At 34.7% G+C, this 22,077-nt stretch overlaps 3 protein-coding genes across 4 annotated transcripts; 1 reads left to right on the top strand and 2 right to left on the bottom strand.

Annotated features, from left to right (window-relative positions):
* The first annotated feature begins 6,274 nt into the window (after window positions 1-6,274).
* On the top strand, window positions 6,275-10,850 carry LOC104810248 (protein DETOXIFICATION 42-like). 2 transcript variants are annotated; one of them, XM_010536445.2, is made up of 13 exons: window positions 6,275-6,419; window positions 7,235-7,389; window positions 7,477-7,598; window positions 7,684-7,893; window positions 7,967-8,160; window positions 8,260-8,395; window positions 8,485-8,581; window positions 8,673-8,773; window positions 8,856-9,019; window positions 9,364-9,435; window positions 9,515-9,631; window positions 10,206-10,423; window positions 10,688-10,850. In XM_010536445.2, the coding sequence occupies exons 2-13, from the start codon at window positions 7,313-7,315 to the stop codon at window positions 10,731-10,733; spliced, it is 1,554 nt and encodes a 517-aa protein (XP_010534747.1). In that variant the 5' UTR covers window positions 6,275-6,419; window positions 7,235-7,312; the 3' UTR covers window positions 10,734-10,850. The 2 variants fall into 2 exon arrangements, with proteins under 2 accessions (XP_010534747.1, XP_010534746.1); XM_010536444.1 differs by lacking the exon at window positions 6,275-6,419 and adding an exon at window positions 6,514-7,154.
* A 775-nt stretch (window positions 10,851-11,625) lies between these two features.
* On the bottom strand, window positions 11,626-14,259 carry LOC104810247. The gene is made up of 9 exons (XM_010536442.1): window positions 13,883-14,259; window positions 13,694-13,791; window positions 13,318-13,528; window positions 13,144-13,241; window positions 12,996-13,061; window positions 12,439-12,516; window positions 12,265-12,333; window positions 12,075-12,181; window positions 11,626-11,979 (listed from the first exon to the last, which is right to left on the bottom strand). Exons 1-9 carry the CDS (start codon window positions 14,209-14,211, stop codon window positions 11,830-11,832), a joined length of 1,206 nt encoding a protein of 401 aa, XP_010534744.1. The 5' UTR covers window positions 14,212-14,259; the 3' UTR covers window positions 11,626-11,829.
* A 1,144-nt stretch (window positions 14,260-15,403) lies between these two features.
* Window positions 15,404-17,435, bottom strand: LOC104810246 (cinnamoyl-CoA reductase 1). Its single transcript, XM_010536441.2, has 6 exons — window positions 17,243-17,435; window positions 16,879-17,048; window positions 16,602-16,793; window positions 16,331-16,493; window positions 15,949-16,135; window positions 15,404-15,783 (listed from the first exon to the last, which is right to left on the bottom strand). Exons 1-6 carry the CDS (start codon window positions 17,361-17,363, stop codon window positions 15,639-15,641), a joined length of 978 nt encoding a protein of 325 aa, XP_010534743.1. The 5' UTR covers window positions 17,364-17,435; the 3' UTR covers window positions 15,404-15,638.
* Window positions 17,436-22,077: the final 4,642 nt, after the last annotated feature.

Below are 22,077 nucleotides of genomic sequence, written 5' to 3'. Positions count from 1 at the left end.
GGATTTCATAACATATTAAAGCATGCATAATACGTAATGAATCAAACACTAATCCATAAAACTATAGAAAGTGTCAATACATCAAATGTATCATAATCATAGCTCATAAACAGTACATCATAGAGCACCAAACCAACAGTGCGCACATCCATCTCAACATCCTCATCTCGACCACACTCATTGCAGACATATGTTGTCCTTTCGCCGCCCAACATTCACTACCATACAATAATGCGGGTCTTATGGCGGTACGGTAGAATTTTTCTTTCAACCGTAGAGGAACCTTACGATCACAAAGAACCCTCGTGGCTTGTCTCCATTTCATCCAACCCGCTTTTATTCTATGACTAACATCTTCGTCGCAACCTCCATCCTTTTAAAGGAATGACCCAAGATATTTAAAATGCGGGTTTTGAGGTACTAATCCTCCTTGCAAGTGTACTTCCACATCACTAGAACGCCTACCACTAAAGTTGCAATGCAGTACTCAGTCTTCGTCCTACTAAGCCTAAAACCTTTATCCTCTAATGTACTCCTCCATAACTCTAATTGCTAGGATTGACAGTGATGAACACCGTCATCGAGAGAAAGAAAAACTAGAAAAAAAAAAAGAGCAAAATGAATGCAAGACGATACTCACAGCGATAATACTATTGAATTTAGTAGTATATTATCGTCGCTTTCGAATTCAACCATAATAGGAAAATGTTTTTCTATTTTGATGATTGAAAGATTACACCATAATATATAGTAAAATATAATAAAATATTCTAGATATAATATCTAGGGTAAATCATAACTATATTAATGGTAATATTCTAGAAATAATATCTTTCTATATGCCCCCTCAAGATGAATCATCTATGATGAATTCAATCTTGTTACATAAAAACTGAAAATTGAAATTGTGATTGTACTAAGCGAATCATCTTCCATGTGTTGTTGTGGCTCGGATTTGAGTCGGTATTGCACGCTTCATAATGTTTGAAGAGTTTGAGAGTTGTAGTCTCGGAGGTTGATATGGCACGAAAGTGCGACGCGTATACGTGAGCTGGATGAGATCGACAGCGAAAAAAATTACGGTGTATATAGCTGCTAGGTCGGAGAGAAAAAAATAAGAGCACAAAAGCACGACGCATAATGCGTGATAGTTTATCGTGTGATCTGATTATAATGCCTCAGGTGACCCTGAGTAGTTTAACATGTGATCTGATTGCTTGAACTCAGGTAAGTGTGTGATATCAAACATGCTCTAGAATTTTTGAATTTCAACTCATATACATAGGGGCAGAAAGATCAAAGGCTTCTGACGAGTAATGAAATACTCATGACGTTGAGTAATGGATGAAGACTATTTTTTTATAACATTTGTTTGTGTATGAGTAGAAAGTAAAAAAGGAGGAGATTGTTAGGGTTGACATGGCTAGTATTTGTTTTAACTGATATACTTGTAGGAAAGAGTTTGTTTTGTGGTTAAGTGATGTAGGTTCCAGAAGATTGATGAAAGTTCTAGAAGATTGAAGAGATAAAATCAAATCATGAAGAGATAAAATCAAATCAGGAAGATAAAGTTGAATCAAACTCTTTGAAGCTAAGAGATAGACAAAGATCTACAAAAAGATAAAACCAAATCTCGAAGAACAGATCTACTTCACGCCTACACATCTATAAAAGGGATAGCCTGAAGAATTAAGAAAACACGTACAACGACAGAGAGTTTGAGAAAGTTTATTTTAAAGAGAGTTTTTATTCTGGTGAGTATCACTTGAGGGGGAGAGCTTGAAAGTAATAATAGTGATGAACCATTCAGGAGAGTGTGGAAATACTTGGGGTGCATTTTATTGGTAGAATTCACGTTGTAAAAGGGAACAAACTCAGGGGAGTTGTGTTCGTGGGTTGGATTAAGCTCGAACGAAAAAGAGTTGTAATTCACGATCTTTACAATGAATAGAATCAGCGGCTTGTTGAAGAATATGTATTCGTTAACTTTTTCAAAAATTCTCTCACACATCTATACGTTATATTTTAACATGTTTTACTTTTAATCACATATTTTTCGATAAATACTTTTGGTGATGTTACCTATTCTAAAACTACTTCAAAACATAGCTTTAAAGTTCACTTTACATAACCAACTGAAAAAGTATATAAATATTATTAACATCAATAGTTTAATCAATTATTTTAGCTTACCATTGATTCTATAGTATTTACATATACAGTCATTGGATTTCTCTCATATTTGATTAGTCTTCATGTTTCTCTTACCTAAAAATATGTCAAGATTTTCACCCTTATCCATACTTTTTACATCGATCATCATTCATTATTCCTTTCAATATATGGAATATCACAATCATCTTGAATTTGAAAATAATTTTCTTAATTAATATCTTAATAATAACATACATGTAATTAATACTTTATATTTTAACAAAATAATAGTAAGAAAAAATAAAATATAAAAAATATAAAACCTATATTTATATAGATTTGGAATAGTTTAGATCAAAAAACAAATAAGGTGATTCGATTGAGTTAATTCATCGAATTTGTGACTTGTTCGTAAGTCTATGGATTATCGATTTCATTAACAACTAAATAAGTAAATTAAAATAAACCAATAATACTAAATAATAATCTAATCAAATATATAATAGTTTAGAACCAAAATATTGAATAATGTGAATCAAATAAAAATATAACTAGACAACTGATTTTTTTTAAAATATAACAAAAAAATCGATTTTTTTAATAAAAATGAAAATGTTAGGTCAAGCATTGGACACTTAGACGAGCGTTGGACACTCGAGTGAACGATAGGTTGAGAGATCCAAATGAATACTCAATCGAGTGTTAGCTCAAAACACTTTAAAGATAAGAGTGTTTCAGAAAGTTAAGACATTGGGTTATTTTTCGAACTAAAAGACATAACTGTCATTTAGAAAATCGTCCTAAACTTTCAAAAATTTTACACATAAGAGAAAAACAAGTTCTTGAGGTTTCAACAAAGCAGATCTAATCAAATTGGATCCAACACGTCATGTGGACTTCTACAGAGGACGTTGGCTTTTTTATCGCCTTAAGTGGTGTTGTTGATTATCGAAGAACATGTCCGGATTGACAACAAGTTAGTATCTCTATCTTGAGAATATTGCATGCATGAACTATTGTTTATGGTTTAGAAAAAAAAAGCATTTTTGTTATATAAACCATGAATTAGATCTCTTCATGAATTATGAATTGTATGAGTCGGACTTGATAACCCAACTCCAATCACCCATATTTAAGCTATAAGAATTGTAATTTTGTCTTCTTATCTCACCAAGATAGATCAATATATTCACCTTGGTATGACCCATAACTCAAACGATTAAGACCTTGATAAGTGCTTCTATTATTGGGCGATATAAGCTTTGAATTTTCGAAGAAATGTTTTCAACCATGTATAGATTAGCACATTCATGTTCAAGTAATGAGAAACACGATTTCTCCATCATGTCTCACTAAGATAGTTTGATATTCTTAATCTTGTAATGACCTATGACGCAGACGGTCGAAGTCTTAATAAGCGCTTTACTAATGAAAAGCGAATAGATTTAAGTATAATCATTGCACTTTGTTCATACATATTATTCGATCCAATTACGTCTTCTACTCGGTTGAGTAACCCTAGTCCCAAAATTCTTTCTTGATCAAACTATTGAAGAAATAAATATAAACAACAAATCAAGATCTATGATTCATTGGGAGCTAATCTAGTGGAAGATTATTATCAAAAGATATTTTGAAGATTGCAATCCAAGATGGAAGAGTTTAGAAAAGTTAGATCTCAATTACATGGCTTGGTTGATATTTGACATATTCTTAGATGATCTAATTTCCTTTTTTTTTTCCATTCAAATATTTATATTCTTTTTCTATTGTAAGTAGATGATAGATATTATTGTTTTCTTGTAAATATGTTTCTATTTAAAACCTATGTACCCAAATCAATCTTGAGGAGAATATTGAAGAAATAAATATAAACAACAAATCAAGATCTATGATTCATTGGGAGCTAATCTCGTGGAAGATTATTATCAAAAGATATTTTGAAGATTGTAATTCAAGATGGAAGAGTTTAGATCTCAATTCCATGCCTTGATTGATATTTGACATATTCTTAGATGATCTAATTTTCTTTTTCTTTTTCTTTCAAATATTTCTATCCTTTTTCTATTGAAAGTAGACGTTAGGTATTATTATTTTTTTGTAAATTTGTTTCTATTTAAAGCCTATGTATCCAAAAATCATAATATATAAGAAATCATTTTTCTAATACATCTTTTCTTCTTCTCTCGGTATATACTAAACCGAGAAGAATAAACTCTTACATTCCTTTACTTCTTAACTTATTTACCCGATTGAACAACATGCACTTGATCTGAGTAAACCATCTACTTGATCGAGTCATGTTTCAGACTTGTCATAAATTGCAACCTACTCGGTTGGGCGACACCTTAATTAACCATGGCGAATTCAGAAAATTAGGGTTTCAAAAGACTGAATCGATCCTAGTTCAATCTAACTCGGTCTGGTTCAGAAGTAGAACGGCCCCAGTTATAACTAACTCAATTAGATTCAAGTTTTTGAGCGAAATCTATTTTTTTTTCATATTTTCTCAAATCAACTCACGATTATACCCAACAACATATGTTATGCTATATTATCAAATCTACAACTAGATATAATAATATATGTACAACTATTTATGCACAAAACTATGAAAGTAAACCTAGATTTAAACATTGTTGTTTGGGTTCTATAATATGCAAAATAACTAGATTCCGATACCATTGTTGGATTTTTTTAGATCGCATACATGTGTCATAACTATATATGGTTATATAACGAAAGATAATACAAAAATTTTCTAATCCTAGAACGTGCATGCTATAGATCTCAAGGATCAATTTGCTAATTTTTTTTAATATCAGATAATCAATAATCAAATAATTTAGGGGCTCTATTTCTAATCCTGAAATCCAATTTCATTCTTGGATTTCATTCTACAAATAATAAATTATTTCTATATTTATAAATTATTTCTAGTAAAAGATTATAACTAATCATAATAAATACAATAATCTAATAAAAAAAATAGTAATACCTCAAACAATAATCATTTTTTTTACTCAATATCATTTCTCAAACATAATGCATGGAGTCAACTACCTTATCCGATTTGATTATTTTCACATTACTCATTTGAGGAGTTCAACGATATCTCTTTCGATTCGAAACAAATTTTATCTTTACTATGTATAATCCTATACATGACTCATAATATACTTGATCAATGTCGTTATAATAATATTCTTCTTTATAAAAATATATCGGCAGCAAATATTGTTTTTATACATCAGCACAAATTTCAAAACGAGAAAACTATTGCCTTTTTCTTCCTTCAAATTTATTTTGTCAAACAAAATAAAATTATGCAAATTTTCGATTTGAATTTGGATATTTTAATTTAGGAAGAGTAATAAATGTAGGATAGTTTTCCATTTTAGCTTTAGTTTTTTATTTTTTATTTTTATTAATTTATCTAAAAAGCATTACGCCTTCTAAAAGATTCCACCTGTCGTCCACCATTAACTTCAACGCGAATATTACTCAAATAACCCACTTTGGTCGCAGTAATTTCAGCGTACAAATTTATCTAAAAAGCATTACGCCTTCTAAAAGATTCCACCTGTCGTCCACCATTAACTTCAACGGGAATATTACTCAAATAACCCACTTGGGTCGCAGTAATTTCAGTGTACACCACCGAAAAAAAAAAAATTTTCAATTTTAACCCACTTTTTGGTTGGAAAAGTCCGAAATACCCTTTTCGTTTTATTTTTTGCGACCTTATTACGACTAACATATAACTGATATACCACTAAAATAAGACAGATGATTTTTTTGCCACCTTTTTTAGAATCAATTGTAATTATATTTAGAATTAATTACGAAGTCGTAATAACGAAGTTGTTTTCGAACGGATAAAAATCGCGTATTCATTAAGGGTAATTTCGTCTTTTCACACGAAAAAAAAAGTGTTATGTTTTTTCTGGTGTACACGTGAAATAGGTGCGACCGAAGTCGGTCATTTGATTAAAATTCCCAACTTCAACATCCTCCGTATTTTATTCTCTAAAGAATCTTATTTTATTTTGACAAGTCCACCACCTTTTGCTCGTTTTGTGTTGTATCCTCTTGTTTTCAAGTAGTAAAATAAACAAAGAATACGGTGTTATGCTCTTCAATGAAGAGTCTTCAACGACTCGAAGAAAATCCTCTCTCGTCCTCTGTTTTTCTTCAAGTTTCCACAGTCTTAGTTAAAACATAAGAAAGAGACAAAACAGAAAGACCATCTTCTTCTCAAACAGGTCGGCTTATTCAAATCTCTAGACTTTTCCAAACGAAAGTTTCAATTTTCCTTCTTAGTTCTCTCTCTTTCTCTCTCTCTCTCTCTCTCAGATCATATAATGGCGGGTTGGTTTCTGTCATTGACATCAACTGTCCTGATTCATACACAATTGCTTCTTTTTGTTTGCTTTCTTTCTTCCCAAAGACGTTAAACCGAACCAATTTATCAAAAGAGTTGTTTTTTGGTTACTAATACATACCATACATGTATTATGAGGTGTTCGAAACTCTCACTTCTTTTTGCTTTTTAAAAGGGTTTCTAAATCTTTGGAGTTCTGCAGAAATAAAACTAAGCTTTTGATGAAAGGGGCAGTTTCTTGGAAGGTTACAGACTTTAAAAAGCTCAAGTCTTTTCGTTTACCTTGTAATTGGAAAGAAAAAAAAAGTCTCAGCCTTTGATTCATCTGAATTTCTTAGAATTCAGAATTCAATTTTGGTTTTTTTTTCTTTTAAATTTCTCTTCATGGGTGTTTTCTTTTACCTCTTGCAAAGTCGTGTCGAAGAAAAATTCTGATCACTAGTTTTGAACTCTCGAGACCCTCTCGGATTCAGGACACGACACAACACCGGCTACCACTAAATTTCAGTTTTGACTGGACTTCATTTGTTGTTTGGTAATGAAATGAATGACTGAATGAAAACGATGGCTGTGATTTGAACTTGCGAATAATTGGACTGTTTGTGTGAAATTTGTGGTTAGCCTTGATCCTTGTCCTATATTTTTTTTTCCTGTTTCAATGTCTTTTAGAGAACCGAATATAACGTCTGGTTGCAGAGAGGTTCTTTATATAGGTGAAGCTAAAGGCTCCATAAGCATCAGAAACCATTATAACATTCTTTGTTCTGGAAATCAATGGCGGAAGAGGACCTCAAAGAATCTCCAACCAGTTCGCCAAGGAATCATCTTTACATCCTCTTCAAGGATGTCAGGTAGATTTTGTGTAGTGAATGTTGGATTCTATTACAGTTTCAAGAACTTTTTTTCTTATTACAATTCTTGCGTCTTTTTTTTATCAGATCAGTTCTGAAATTAGACGAGCTCGGGTTAGAGATTGCGCGAATAGCTTTACCTGCAGCACTTGCTTTGACAGCTGATCCTATTGCTTCTCTTGTCGACACAGCTTTCATTGGCCAGATCGGTGATGACAACAACCTTTTTTTTGCAAAGCTCGTTTCCTTCTTCAAAATCCACGCTAGACATCGCCTTCTTTTTTGTGGATTCAGGTCCAGTAGAGCTTGCAGCTGTCGGGGTTTCTATCGCCTTGTTCAATCAAGTTTCAAGAATCGCGATATTCCCGCTCGTTAGCATCACGACGTCTTTCGTGGCCGAGGAAGATGCTAATAGTTCATCGAGAGGAACCGGGAAAGATAGTGAATGCTTGGAAACTGGTTTGAAAGCGAATGAAGAGAATCAAGAACTGATTCCCCATAACGGTACTTAAAGATTCAGTTTCTTGAATTCGATCTTTGCCGTAAGATAAGAGCGACTTAACCTGTTTCCTCTCAGATTCTATGACGGGTGAATCAAGATCTGTACATACGCCTAGCAGTAGCTTCAGTGTTACTAAGATTCCCGACAAAAAACGAAATATTCCATCAGCCTCGTCTGCATTGATCATCGGAAGCATCCTCGGCCTTCTACAAGCCGTACTTCTGATCTCCGCTGCGAAACCTCTTCTAAGTTTCATGGGAGTTAAACATGTAAAATACTATCTTTCAGGTTTTATCCTAATCTAGTTTCTCTGTCTGTTACTAGAACTTGGATGTTTGGTAAACATTGAGGTTGTCATATTCTTACAGGATTCACCAATGCTGAAACCGGCTCAACAGTATCTGACACTCAGATCGCTTGGGGCACCAGCCGTTCTTCTCTCGCTCGCGATGCAAGGCGTGTTTCGTGGATTCAAGGACACCAAAACCCCGCTATACGCAACTGGTATTATATATATATATATATATAAGTTGTCAAAGATTTGGTACACTAATCCAATCCCACATGGTTTTCATCTTTGTCGAATCTAACAGTGATTGGGGATCTCGCAAACGTAATACTCGATCCGATCTTCATATTCGTGTTTCGTCTCGGTGTCAGAGGAGCAGCCATGGCTCATGTTATATCACAGTGAGCTGATCCATCTGTCACAAACGCTACAGAATCTCGAAACCTTTTCGGTATTTTCCTTCTCATTTGCATCGTCGTATATTCGTTTCAGATACGTTATTGCCGCCATACTCTTGTGGAGACTGATGGGTCAAGTCGATCTCTTAAACCCGAGTACCAAACATCTTCATTTCGGAAGATTCATAAAGAATGGTATTTAGCCGAAGAAAAACCTCGCCTTCTTTCATTGCATTTCCTCCTGAAAACAACCTGCTCCTTTCTTTGAAACGTTCAGGTTTTCTTCTACTGATGAGGGTTATTGCCGTGACGTTCTGTATAACCTTATCCGCGTCGTTAGCCGCACGAGAAGGTCCTAGTCCAATGGCCGCCTTCCAAGTTTGCTTGCAGGTCTGGTTGGCTACTTCGCTTCTTGCTGACGGATTAGCAGTCGCTGGCCAGGTCAGTACATTTTGTCTTGAGATAATCGCCTTCCTCGCGGTTGCGGGTTTCTATTCAGTTTATTTCGGTTTTAGAAAAACTATATCGGTTCGTAATTTATGCTAAATCTTGTTCAGGTTTGACTTTTCTTGATAAGAAGTCTCATTTTTCAGAAAAACTTTCGATTTCTCGGTTATTTTAACAGTCGGGTAGGAATTGATTCGGGTTAGTTTTTTCGATTTTAGAAATTTACATCAGATTTGGTTTAGATCGGTTTGATTTTGCATACCGAACCGAAATGGCCACTTCTGGCTCAAATATGTAGTGGACTCAGCATTTTGGGTATTCCAACATCTGTGTCATAGGCGATATTGGCGAGCGCATTTGCCAAGAAGGATCACAAGAGAGCTGCAGCCACAGCCTCTCGGGTACTGCAGGTACGACTTGAAAGATTACACAATGATTTTCCTTGTAGGAGATTTTCTGTCTGAAAACAAAAGAACCGTTATGTGACAGTTGGGGTTGGTTCTCGGGTTGCTGCTCGCGGTTTTTCTTGGAGCAGGGCTTCGTTTCGGGGCAACGCTATTCACGAAAGACGACGACGTTCTACGACTCATCAGCGTTGGACTCCCGGTACTTTTGTTTTTCCCTTCACCTCGAATCCACGTTAGAACGATCAAAATCACATCAATGCAATGATAGTTATATACATGGAGGCATCCAAAATGGGCACTCGAAATCTCGGATATTGTTCCACCGGCGAAAAGAGTACGTGCTCGTCTCTAGTGAGAAACCCGACCTTTGGGTCCCGTTGACGATTAGCCGTGTTATGCGGGTACTCGAATGAGAAGGGGAGGGCGAGGGTGAGGGAAAAATTAGCGCTTTGTTTTAAAATAAAGATTAGGGTTTGTTTCGGGTTGAGTCGAGGACGAAGAGCAATTAAGCGAAGGAGACGGCAGTTTAGGGTTTCGGTTCTCACTCTCGCTCGAATCCTCTTGCCTTGCTCCTCTCGGCTCGCCGGTACCCGAGTCCTACCCAAAACCTGGGTATCCAACCATTACGAAGTTGAGATCGGGTTTCGAGGGGAGCGAGGCTAATGCCGAATATAAAGAAAAACTCGGGTAGCCGACCAGTGTCCGACCCCCTAAATCAAAACCCGAATGAGGTACGAATCGGTTGATCCTTTCTTCGTCTCTTCGGTCCCCAGTTCGTTGCAGGCACTCAACCGATCAACGCGTTGGCGTTTGTTTTCGACGGTGTGAACTTCGGGGCATCAGATTTCGGGTACTCGGCGGCTTCATTGGTAATGGTGGCTATTGTTAGCATCGTGTGCTTGTTCTTACTCTCGTCGGCTCATGGATTCGTTGGACTCTGGTTCGGCCTCACCATTTACATGAGTCTCCGCTCTGCCGTTGGCTTCTGGAGGTACAATTAAAACTCCATATTTTCACCAATCTTTGCTAAATACATTAACAATCTGACACCATGTCAAGTTATAAAACTAAACGATCAAATTTCTTACTTGGGATTCCACAATTTTTCATATTTTTAACATAATTAAATGATGGGTAATTCGAAAAAAATATATAAAATCTCTTAAACAATTATTTAAAATCTACAAAATTTATAAATTCTTTGTATTTTAAGTGGTGAAAATGTGAATGTGAATGAGAAAATGTTGTGGTGCAGGATTGGGACAGGAACAGGGCCTTGGTCTTTTCTCAGGAGCCCATGAATCTAAGGATGGATTTTTCTGTAATCTATTTTTTAGTGTCATTGTGGTGCATTGAAAGTAAAAAGATTGGGCACCGAAAATATATTTATATGCAAATAAAATTTGTGTATTTAAATATATGAAAAAATAGAAAATAAGATTGTCCAAAATAATAATTCATATGCCTAATATTATCTGAATCAGGAAAAAAAAACAGCCTTAGGCCCCAAGCCTCCAAGTCTTTTATTAATTTGCTTCTCATTTTCATTCAAATTTGATGATCTCCTTAGCTATAATGTTGGTAGAGCCACTTAAGCCTCCAAGGCTAGTGGTGATATATTATATACGCATAGCGGGAACTATATTCCATGTTATAATATAAATATATAGGCATTGCTTAAATTCTTGAACATTCCCATTGTTTACAAAATACATTGTAAGTCACTCTAGTTTTTTTTTTTATATAAATACTACCAACAGCACCGAGTTTTAATTTCACAAATTCAAACTTATTCCAAACAAAATCATGTTACTTTAGTATAAAAATTCGGATATCTAAATTGTTTTGGATAGAATTCGGAATATAATTTTTTTCTAACTAATTATATGCAGATACAAATTTAAATATATTAAAATATGTTAAAATTTTCGAATATCTTTCTAGATAACTCGGGCTTTTTATGTAATGTCGTTTTTTTTAAATTAAAAAACATTAGAATTTTTTTGTAGCATTTCCTTTCACAATCACACTTTTTTTTTCATTTTGCAAAATTCAATTTTTTTTTTCTGGCCTGTTGTGAGGTGGCCACTTCAATCTTACATGATCTCAAATAAATTCATATAATTTAGTTTTTATCTACTATTAAAAAAATCTAGTTTTTTTTTTTTGTGAAAGTGTTATTATTTCCTAAGATAATGTTGATGTTCCTCTTGATTAATTTATTACAAAGATTTTACATAGATATATAATATAAAATACTGTGTCTATTTTACAACAAATGTTACTTTTGCATTCACCAAGAACTAATGAATGCTGTTTGCCCTGAGAGTTATAACAACACACCATTTCTTGTCTGCTCTAAAATGGCATTTCCAAATGGCAGAGAACCATCTTATCTCAAGGCTCCCCATGAGCAAAAGCATCAGCTTTATCGCTCCCTACTAGTGCCCGAAACGGAGGATTCAGATGCTGTTGGCTTATGCTTCTGTTTCGCGTGGAGGGTTTGGTTTTGGCTACATCAACGACTATCATCCACCCGTTTATAATCTGTCAACGTAAGGAACCACCGTCATGTATGACTTATGCAACCTCGGATTCTGTTCTGAATGCATTTCGAGTGGTTAAAAAAGCGTGGTTCTTACCTTTCCATTCATCTCTTTCAGCGCAGCACTTGCAGCTTTCTCGGTTGTGTACTCCACAAATGCATAGCCTTTTGATCTCTTTGATATCTTGTCCATGATAATTTTGACTGCAAAACAAAGTTAGAAGGCGATGATCTCTCCGTTTACCGACCATTTCTTTTACGGGTAACTAGGAAAGTAACCGAGTTACCTTCAACCAATTCACCGAAGCCTTCAAATGCTGCCCGTAACGTCTTTTCAGATGTATAGAAAGACAGTCCTGAGTTGTTTAGGGAAACCAAAGATATTATGTTATGAACCAAAGCTAAAGAAACCATGGACAAGTGAGAAAAACCAAACATTCAATCCGAAAGTGACATCGTACCAGTTATAAACAGCTTCTTTGTCTTTACGGGAGGAGAGTCCGAATTATCAGGATCTTTGGAATTGCGAGCCGCATTGCCTTGAAAAACAAACAATAGATGGCCACCATTGTTACTACAATGTAAGGCATTGCATCGATGTTCAGCAAATCAATGTAAATACGTTTAGGAGTTTGCAGAACATAGAAAGCAAGCCCTCGATAATTCATGAGATAATCAAACTCGTGCAAAGCTAAAGCTTTCCATGAAAGGCGTAACATGAACCAACGGGGAAATTCTTTTAAAATTTTTCCTTTTCTACCAACTTCATGTTAGCAACCAGTTACCGAAACAAACTCTGACCACCCGTTTAAAAACCAGGAGACAGCCAACTTGGTTAGATAGACAAGGTAAATAAGATACCAGAACTGCATAACCCCTTATAATGTTCCAATTGTATTTTTTGCTTGATTCATGATAAAGCGTGACATTCTATGTGTTCGTCGACCTTATCATAATAGATGAAAACGATCAGGATCCAAGATGAGACAGGCATTATATACTCGAACTAGAGACTGACCTCCATAATCTTTGTTTGGTGACTCGAAACTGTTATCTGATACAACATCAAGAACACCGGGAACACCTGTGTCATTTAGAACACACCAATTAGCTTGATTCAGAAAAAAGAGAAAATGTATCCGAAATCATATTTTCATACGACAAACCAGCTAACTCCTGTATGCACTCGTCATCTAGTTCACAGCAAAACCCAAAAATGGATTGCCAAGAAATATGGTAAAGACACATTTGTGCATCCTTTTCACTGCAGAGAAGAGTAAGTAAAATGTCGTTAGAGGCGAACAGGAAAAGAACTTCTAAACACAATCAGTGACACTTACTTCCTCAACACCTTGGATAGCAATTTAACACAATGATCAACCATCTGAGCCTTAGTAACAATCTCAACTCCGGGCTTTTCAATTCGAACCTTCCAGTGCTTCACACTCCCCTCTGGAAACAGGGGAAAATCCAGCTGGTTCGTGAAACTATAATCCCTTTTCGCCCAATTATAATCCAATTCGGGCCTAACAGATAGTACTTCAGGTAAACCTAAAATCGTATGCAACAATCACAAAACACTTGTGACCAAGGAGATATGGCATACACTTGATGTCCAAATGGGTACCTCAAGAACAATGTGCTTTCAGTGGCACCAGGCGCTAATTGTATAGAATCTGCTAATTAGAAGCAATTTATACAAAAATTTACACTCACAAGCGAGCTTGCGTGAAGAATCTTCGTCAATATCACAGCAAAACCCGAAATGGGTATCGTACGAAGCATCAAACATACTCATCTGTGCATCTCTTTCGCTGAGTAAATACCAAAATTAAGTAAGCAAAACAAGATAAAGGTACGGTTCCAAAGGGGGAAAAAAAACTGAACTTTGAAAAAAAAACCCACTTGCCCAGAACCTTCGAGAGAATCTCCACATAATAATCGACGAAATCGACTTTGGATTCGAGCCCTTGTGGAGGCGTATCTACACGCACCCTCCAATGGCGATTACTGGAGGAAGTGGAAGAATAAGAAGAAGGCGGCGATGAAGTTGCAGAGGAGGACGTGCAGCGAGAAGATGGGGAGAGAGTGGAGGAGATGTTGTAACTCTTCCCAGAACTTTGGAATTTGATATTCGGACAAGATCTACGGAAGATTGGACGATCAACAATGTCTGAAAAACAGTTAGAGAGGTTGATGCAGGGAATAGGAGAAGAAGACAGAAGAGCTTCCATGGCAACCCCTCTCCTCTCTAAAGAAAAATCTCGATAAAATACATGAATATTTTTAACCAAAAAAAGGGTAACCGATGGGTTTCGGTCGATCCAAACTAATTTTGGGTATGGGCGAGAGACGTCTACGTTTCACGGTTTAATTAACTAAGTTGATAATATAGAACAACTTATCTAAATATATCATAAGAAAATAACATAAATCATACCGATTTATTATGTAAAATCAGGATACAAATTGTTAGTTTGACAATAACCTGTATGACAATTCAAATTTTGTCATATTACTCACACCAAACCATAATTATATTCATAGTATGAAGGAGATTTTGATCCCAACTTATCGTATGTGTACTGAACTACTGATGTAGCGTATCATGTAATAAAAAGCGATGTCGTCAAACAGGTCAGCATACACGTCGATGCCAGAGTCGATCTAGCTGCCCTCAATGTGTCTGCATCGACCTGGCCGAAGTCGGCGGCTATGACATCGACCTGCCCAGATCGATGGTCTCGTGCCTTAGCTCCTTTTTGTGCCATTTTCTTCAAGAATGATCTCTTGTCATCCGTGTCGATCTGCGTAAGCTCTATGATCCTCGTTCCCATCCAATTGGTGCGTAATTGTTCGTATATTTTTGAAAATCTACCAAAGAATGCGAAATATATGCCTAATATGCTGCGAATGTCTAGAAATAAGAGAAATCTTATGCAGTGATGTATAAGAAAACATCGTACAAATGCAATGTTATCAATACGTCTCTAAATCCATTGTCTTGCTCACTCGCCTCATCTTTCTCCTCCCATTGCCTCACCTCGCCTTGTCTTTCTCGGTACCTCAATACCACCTTTGCCTTCGGTGGTTCGGTCTCACCCTTTTCGTTCGGATAGTCCGCGGATAATAACCTACATGTAGAGAAGGCCATAGATATCCCGTATCCGAGTTACAGGGATAGTTCACAAACGAGTTTCAATCCTGAACTTGAATCGGGTCCTGAAATTCTGGATATTTGAAGGATATCGAGTTTTTCATTGAATTAATTATCAAGGGAGTTAAATCAATTTAAAATTTGAATTTACTTTATACAAACTATAATTTTGACGAAGTACAAAGTAAATTAGTTTCAGATTGTGGAGCTAAATAAAGATTAAATAATAACTGTTTTTAAGATTAAAAGATAAACAAAAAATGTTTCATAATAACATATATATTTTGTTCAAGTTAAAATGACAAGAAGGGACGAAGAGAAACACGAAAACAAGAAACAGAAGACAGGAGAGACAACATAAGTCTACCGAGTGGCCTCGCGGCCTGACATGCGACAATCCGTGTCTTGATGTGTTAGAAACGAAAGAAGAAGATTTGAAAAAAGAAAAAAAAACTCCATGAGTTCTCACTTTCACTCGCATTCCCATTCCTCGGACAGTGCGTTTCAGAATCTGATGAACCCTTTGTCTTTCAAGCTCTCTACGGTTTCTTTTATGCTAACCTCCAACGGCACGAACTCGATCCCCAAACTCTCCGCTTTCTCCTTCGATACTTTATACGTCGGAATGTACTGCTTCTCGTCCGCACACCTGCGTTACATCAGTCGATGCTTTTCGAGTTTAGTATACCATGTAACAGTTTCTATAATCAGAAAGTAACTAACTAGTCCTGTTTCATGCACTTAGAAGTGACCAGAAAGTGTTCTTGAAAGTGAAAACCTAAAAGGTGACAGAGGAAAGATTTCCGAGAATTACTTTTCAGGGAGCTGGAAATCAGGGTAGAGCTTATGCAAGATGTCCACAACTTCAGAGTAATGAGCAACTCTTTCCACCAAACAGTACCGCCCGTTGGCTGATGGGTTCTCGAACGCTTGGATGTGAGCGTTCGCTACGTCTTTGACGTTCACCCACCCGAAAGTCGCGTTAGGAAACGTTTGCGCTCCTGCGAGTTCATGAAGACCACGCTATCAGTCTAAAGAGTTTCCATGTATTTCTCCTTTACGGATTTCTAACTTGTGCATAGGTATATTCGATGGTCACACGACTCTGAGGAACCGAGTAATTATAGCGTTCACATGTTTCCATATATTTCTATACACAGGGTCGGATTATTTACGTCAGAATCTATGCATGTTACCTTTGATCAAGCTTAGAACAGCTGCGGCACTCGTGTTGAGCGTCGGCTGTAAGAGAGGACCTATAACCATCGCTGGATTTATCGAAACCAACTGCATATCATTCTCTTTCGCGAATTTCCATGCCGCGTCCTCGGCTAGCGTCTTCGAGAGCACATACCAGAGCTGAGAAATAAATCACACAACATTACCATTTTCCTATGATCTGCATAATGTGAGTTCTCGTTTTTGCCTACACATAACAATTAGATCCTATTTTTATGCACAGATTACCTTGGCGGCCCTGCAGTAATCAGGATCGGCGAACCAAGTCTCGTCAACGACTGTCTCTGGAGTTCGTGGCTTTCCGTTGAACGCAACAGCGGCTATGGAAGACGTTAAGACGACCCGTTTAACTGAAGAAGTCTTCAAGCATGAGTTTAGAACATTTATCGTTCCCTTCACGGCTGGATCAAGTAATTCGACCTAGAACAAGGAGAAGGTTAATTATGCAGGAGAACGTGTTAGGATCCGAGGATAACGAAAAAAAACATAGAATGTAAATCAAAACCTGTGGATCTTTGACGTCGTGATAGAAAGGGGAAGCGGTATGGAAAACGCCCTCACAGCCATCAATGGCTGAATCGAAGGACCCTTCTTCCAACAAGTTTGCTTTGAAAAGCTTAAGCCTTTCACTGGCGCCTTCCAGCGCAAGTAAATGCTCGGTTTTTCTTGGATCGTCTGCACCATATATGAATCCCATATGCTAAAGAATCACAGATCTAAACCCTAAACATTCCATCACAAATTCATCGAAAACTTGAAGAAGAGACAAGTTTTGACGAAACGTTAGATCCGAAACATCCGATTCTCATCGGAGAGAACACGAAGAATAAAAGTTGCAAATAGATACAAAAGACAGATCAAGAACTCACTCGGGTCACGGACAGAAGCCTTAACGGTGTAACCACGTATGAGAAGAAGCTTGACGATCCACGAGGCTATATAACCCGACGCTCCCGTGACACACACGGTCTTTCCTCCTCCGCTACTCATTCTTCTTCTTCTTCCTCTTGAATTGTTCTAAACGTAAAATTTTGTTTCTTGTGTCGTTGAGGACTTGGTTTTGTTGCCTTTGGTTCCTTGTTTCTCTGGTTTTGCATGGTTGCCATTTTTGGACAAGTTAGTTGAGCTTTCTATGGGCTTTTCTCCGCCACGTGTGTGATTCTTGTTAATGTGCTAATTTTGTAGGATGGTTCTTTGGCATAATTTACTTAGTTATATAATATGTGAAATATGTTGATAACGGTCAGTTCGACAAGATTACTCGTTATAGGTCTATGTCTCTCAATATAGTCGTCCTTATTAACTTTTCTAATTCGAAATCTAGGGTGTATATAAAAAAATATATGAACCTTTTTAAATTAAATAAATATATAAATTTTTAATTTTGTATAAAAATAGACAAATTTTAAAATTTTTCGTGTAGATCCACACAAGTTTATATAAAAATACACAAACTTTAATATTTTTCACATGCAGTCACACAAAAAATCTACACAAACTCATGTATTTATTTATCAAATTTTAAAAGTTTATTTTTTTAGTGATATTCCCTCGAAATCTATCAAAACTCTCCACGATTTATCAAAAGCTTTTTAGTTTTTGTCGGAATATTCTTGGGGTTAAGATGTCGAAAATTTAGATTCTTCCGTGACAATTATTTAAAAAACAGTCTAAACAACTGTAGCCGTTATAACGAGAACACAGGCAATACTGTTGTCATATGATAGATTCGGATTTACTTCTTCCTCTACCAAGAATCTCAGTGTACCTAGACTGATGCGTTGGTATAGGCTACTAATGTACATGCACTATTATATAGTTTTTATTTCTTTTATGGAGAGTTATAAATACAAACTCTATAATTTTCAATTTTTTACGTATTGTACAATGTCTATATAAGAGAAAATACGAAGCTGTGAATTGTTATCGATTTCATGAGTTAAAATATCTGTTTTTAACATTTCAATATCCGATATATCAATTTGAAATATTTTAACATTTGAAATATCAATTAAATCAAATTTAAAAATTAGGTATTTGTTTGATATATTTTGTAAAGTTATGACACTTATATATAATTTTTCCTATTTTTATAATTCTCTATGTTATATAAAATTTTATTTTTTTAACTCAAATTTTAAATATACTTAAAAAAAATAATATATATATATATATATACACATATATGATTGATTGTTTATTCTTAATTCTCAATGCTCTATTTGAACACACGGAACATAGGACACAAACTCTTAACATAACACATACATAGATACTTTTAACACACTCGCAAAACTACTCGAATTTCACCCTTTTTAACTATGCAATAACTTTCCCTTCTACGGGCAAAATAACAAAAATAACCTTGAAAATGACAATAGCAACAAGCATAACCTTAGAATGTCTAGGGTTTTCCAAAAACCCAACATTTTTGAAAAAATTACGATAAAACTAAAACAACTAATATGACCAAAATTTCTAGGTATGACTAGTTTAAAAAGGTATGACCAGTTTAACTAGTCTAACTAAAATTTTAAACTAACAAAATCTGCACGAATTACATTTGGTATCAGAGGCAGGCAACGATTATGGATAACGAAAAAATTGATTTTTCGAAAAGATTACCATTAATATTAACAAACGAAGACGAGTGTTATTCCGGATTTCCTTATAAATGAAAGGTGATAATAATACCAAAAAATCTTCATAATCCAAGCCGGTATTATATTTGTACCATCTTTGATGATGATACTAATCATAATCTCGGAAATAAAAAGAAAATAGGATTTACCTTAAATAATATTGTTGAAATGATTTCTTATGGAATCATACATCAAAATCCAGAAAATCACGAAGAATTAAAAAGAAATATTGAAAATATAAAATCAGATTTAGAAAATCAATTACAAAGATTAATAAAAATATTCGAACGGAATCATAAAAAACAAGATGAAACTAATAATATAAACAAAAAATTAGAAGAAATAATAAATCTACAAGAAAAAAGTATTAAGGGAATGAAACAACACTCTGAAGAATTAAAAGAATATATTAAAACCATAATAGGATGACCGAAACCATAAAAGAAACTATAGAAAAATTAATTAGAGAAACAACTGTCGAATTAAAAGAATTATTACTAAATATAACATAAATACTCACAACAACAAATAATTACAGTTATAATAACAAACAAATTCAAATAATAAAAGAACTTAACGAAGCTAAAGAATTAATAAAAAATATTATTACAAAAAATAAAGGAAAAAAATAATACATCCAGACGAAGATGAAAAACCGAAAAATATTAGAAATAATAGAACAGTTATAAGAAATAATCGAACGACTTAATTATTATCGAAATTATTTTAAGAAAGAAACAGATATATCACTATAAAAGAATTGCAAAATTATTTTAAGAAAGAAACAAAAGAATTAATTATTATCGATCAAACTAACCTTCGAATTAGATCACCACAAAAAATATAATAGAAGGATTAGATGATCAGATAGAAAAATTATCAACATTATTAGCTGCTCTTAATATACCCGAAGAAGAACAACCGGATGAAACTGAAAAAATTGTCTTAGACTACAGTAGTGATGAAAATCCCTACGGAAGTCCTTATGACAATCCGTTTTTAGTTAAAACTGAAAAATTAGAGAGGGGATGAACTAGTAATGAAAAAACACTACCTAGAAAACGAACACATGATGAATATCAAGGATACAAGGATTATGAATACGAATTATATCAAAATCAATATATTCCGAAGGGAAACAATTGGAGAAAAATTCCTTTTGAATATATTCCAAAATATGATACATTCAATATAAAATCATCATAAATATTAAATCTAGATTATGAAATTAATCCTATTAGAACATTAGAAGATTGGAAAAATCGTACAAGTTTACTAATACAAATTAATAAGGAATTAAGAGAATTACACCCTCACGAAATGTTAAGTTATTTAGAACATAAAACAACAGGAATAGTATATAACTACTTAATAGGATTATCATCAGGAATAAAAGCAAAAACAATTCTAAGATCAAATACATGGGAAACATTTGTTAGATTAATCGACGTAATAGGAGAAGAATTTCTTGGGACAACTTTTAACGCACAACTAAGAGAAACATAAATATCAGAAGTTGCATTATGGAAAATAGTAAATCTTAGAATTTGTAATATGTGCTATCTTGAAGCATTTATTTGCGAATTTAGAGATCATTACTATCAACTAGTAACAGATAAGAAAATGGTAGCCGAAGAATTATTCTTTAATAAACTACATTTATCAATATCAGAAGAAATAAAAACCATATACCAGAATAAAGTAAATGAAGGACAAATTCCCAATACTGTGGGAAGGAGAATAACAACATTAAAAGATTGACATTTATTTCAATGCAATAAAGAAAAACGAAAACAAGAAGCAAAAATCGATAAATTATGTTGTGGAGCAGTACCAGGACAAATAGGCAAATATGGTTGTGAACCTATTCGCCAAAAACAAAAGAAAAAGAAATGGAAAAAAATCTCATATAAAAAATACAGAAAACAAAAATATATATCACAAAAATATTTCAGAAATATAAAACAATACAAAAAGAAAAACTATGGTAAAAAGGACACATATTGTCCTTCTAAGAAAAAAGGACTGTAAATGTTGGCTATGCCAAGAAGAAGGACATTATGCAAATGAATGTCCTAAAAAAGGAAAGAAAAAGGAAACAGAAATATTACAAATAGCATACCATATGGGCTTTGAACCAATCGAATCAGATTCAGAGTTCGACTCTGATATCGAAATATATGCATATACTACTGAATCATCCGATTCAAAAAATGAATAGAAAAAAATACTAAAATAAGGAAACTCTAATGCAACATTTATACAAATAACTATTGAAAAGAAAAAAACTATTAGCATATATAGACACTGGAAACTCTATGTTTTGTTAAAAGAAATATCATCAAAAAATGGATACGATTAGAAAAACCACTAGGATAGTTGTGGCTGATAAATCAGCCCATAAAATCTGGTATGTAGCGATAACCCATTAGATATAAAAAATACAAATGAAGAATTAATAATAATAAAACTAAAAAGCCCCGAAGATGAAATCAATGTACCAAATAAAATGCAATATACTCACATAGATGTAGAAGAATTCACCAAAGAATGCAAGGAACTACTAGATAAAGGTATTATACGAGAAAGTACGTGTGACACCCGTAACCTGTGTACAGTATACGGGCTATGCCACATGGACGATATAAAATAAAATAATAAGTCGCGGAAGCAAAATCACGAAATCCAAAAACATTTTTAATCAAACCAGAGTAAGCAGCGGAAAATACAACAGGCGATCAGTATCGCAAAATAACACATGTCCGAATAGTTATAGTTTAACCGTACAAAATGTGGGAATACAAGTCCCGTAACCCAAAATGTAAATCCCGTACATGATGCTGCCTCTCTCAAGTCGTCGTCTGCCGGATGCGCTAGACGTAATCCTCGTGATCTGAAAAATATAAACCACGAGGGCTAAGCACAACTGCTTAGTGAGTAACCCGGGTTGAACCCGATAAACCCGTTCTCAGCGAGAACGGTGTTAATTCGATAATTCACACCCAACAATCAACAATGATATCCATGCATAACCACATCACATCAGTCACAAATATGTCAAA

This window comes from Tarenaya hassleriana, unplaced genomic scaffold, assembly GCF_000463585.1.
Source record: "Tarenaya hassleriana unplaced genomic scaffold, ASM46358v1 Cleome178, whole genome shotgun sequence".
NCBI classification, from domain to species: Eukaryota; Viridiplantae; Streptophyta; class Magnoliopsida; order Brassicales; family Cleomaceae; genus Tarenaya; species Tarenaya hassleriana.
The sequence above is the reverse complement of the archived record's forward strand: the minus strand, read 5'-3'. Positions and strand labels throughout refer to the sequence as shown.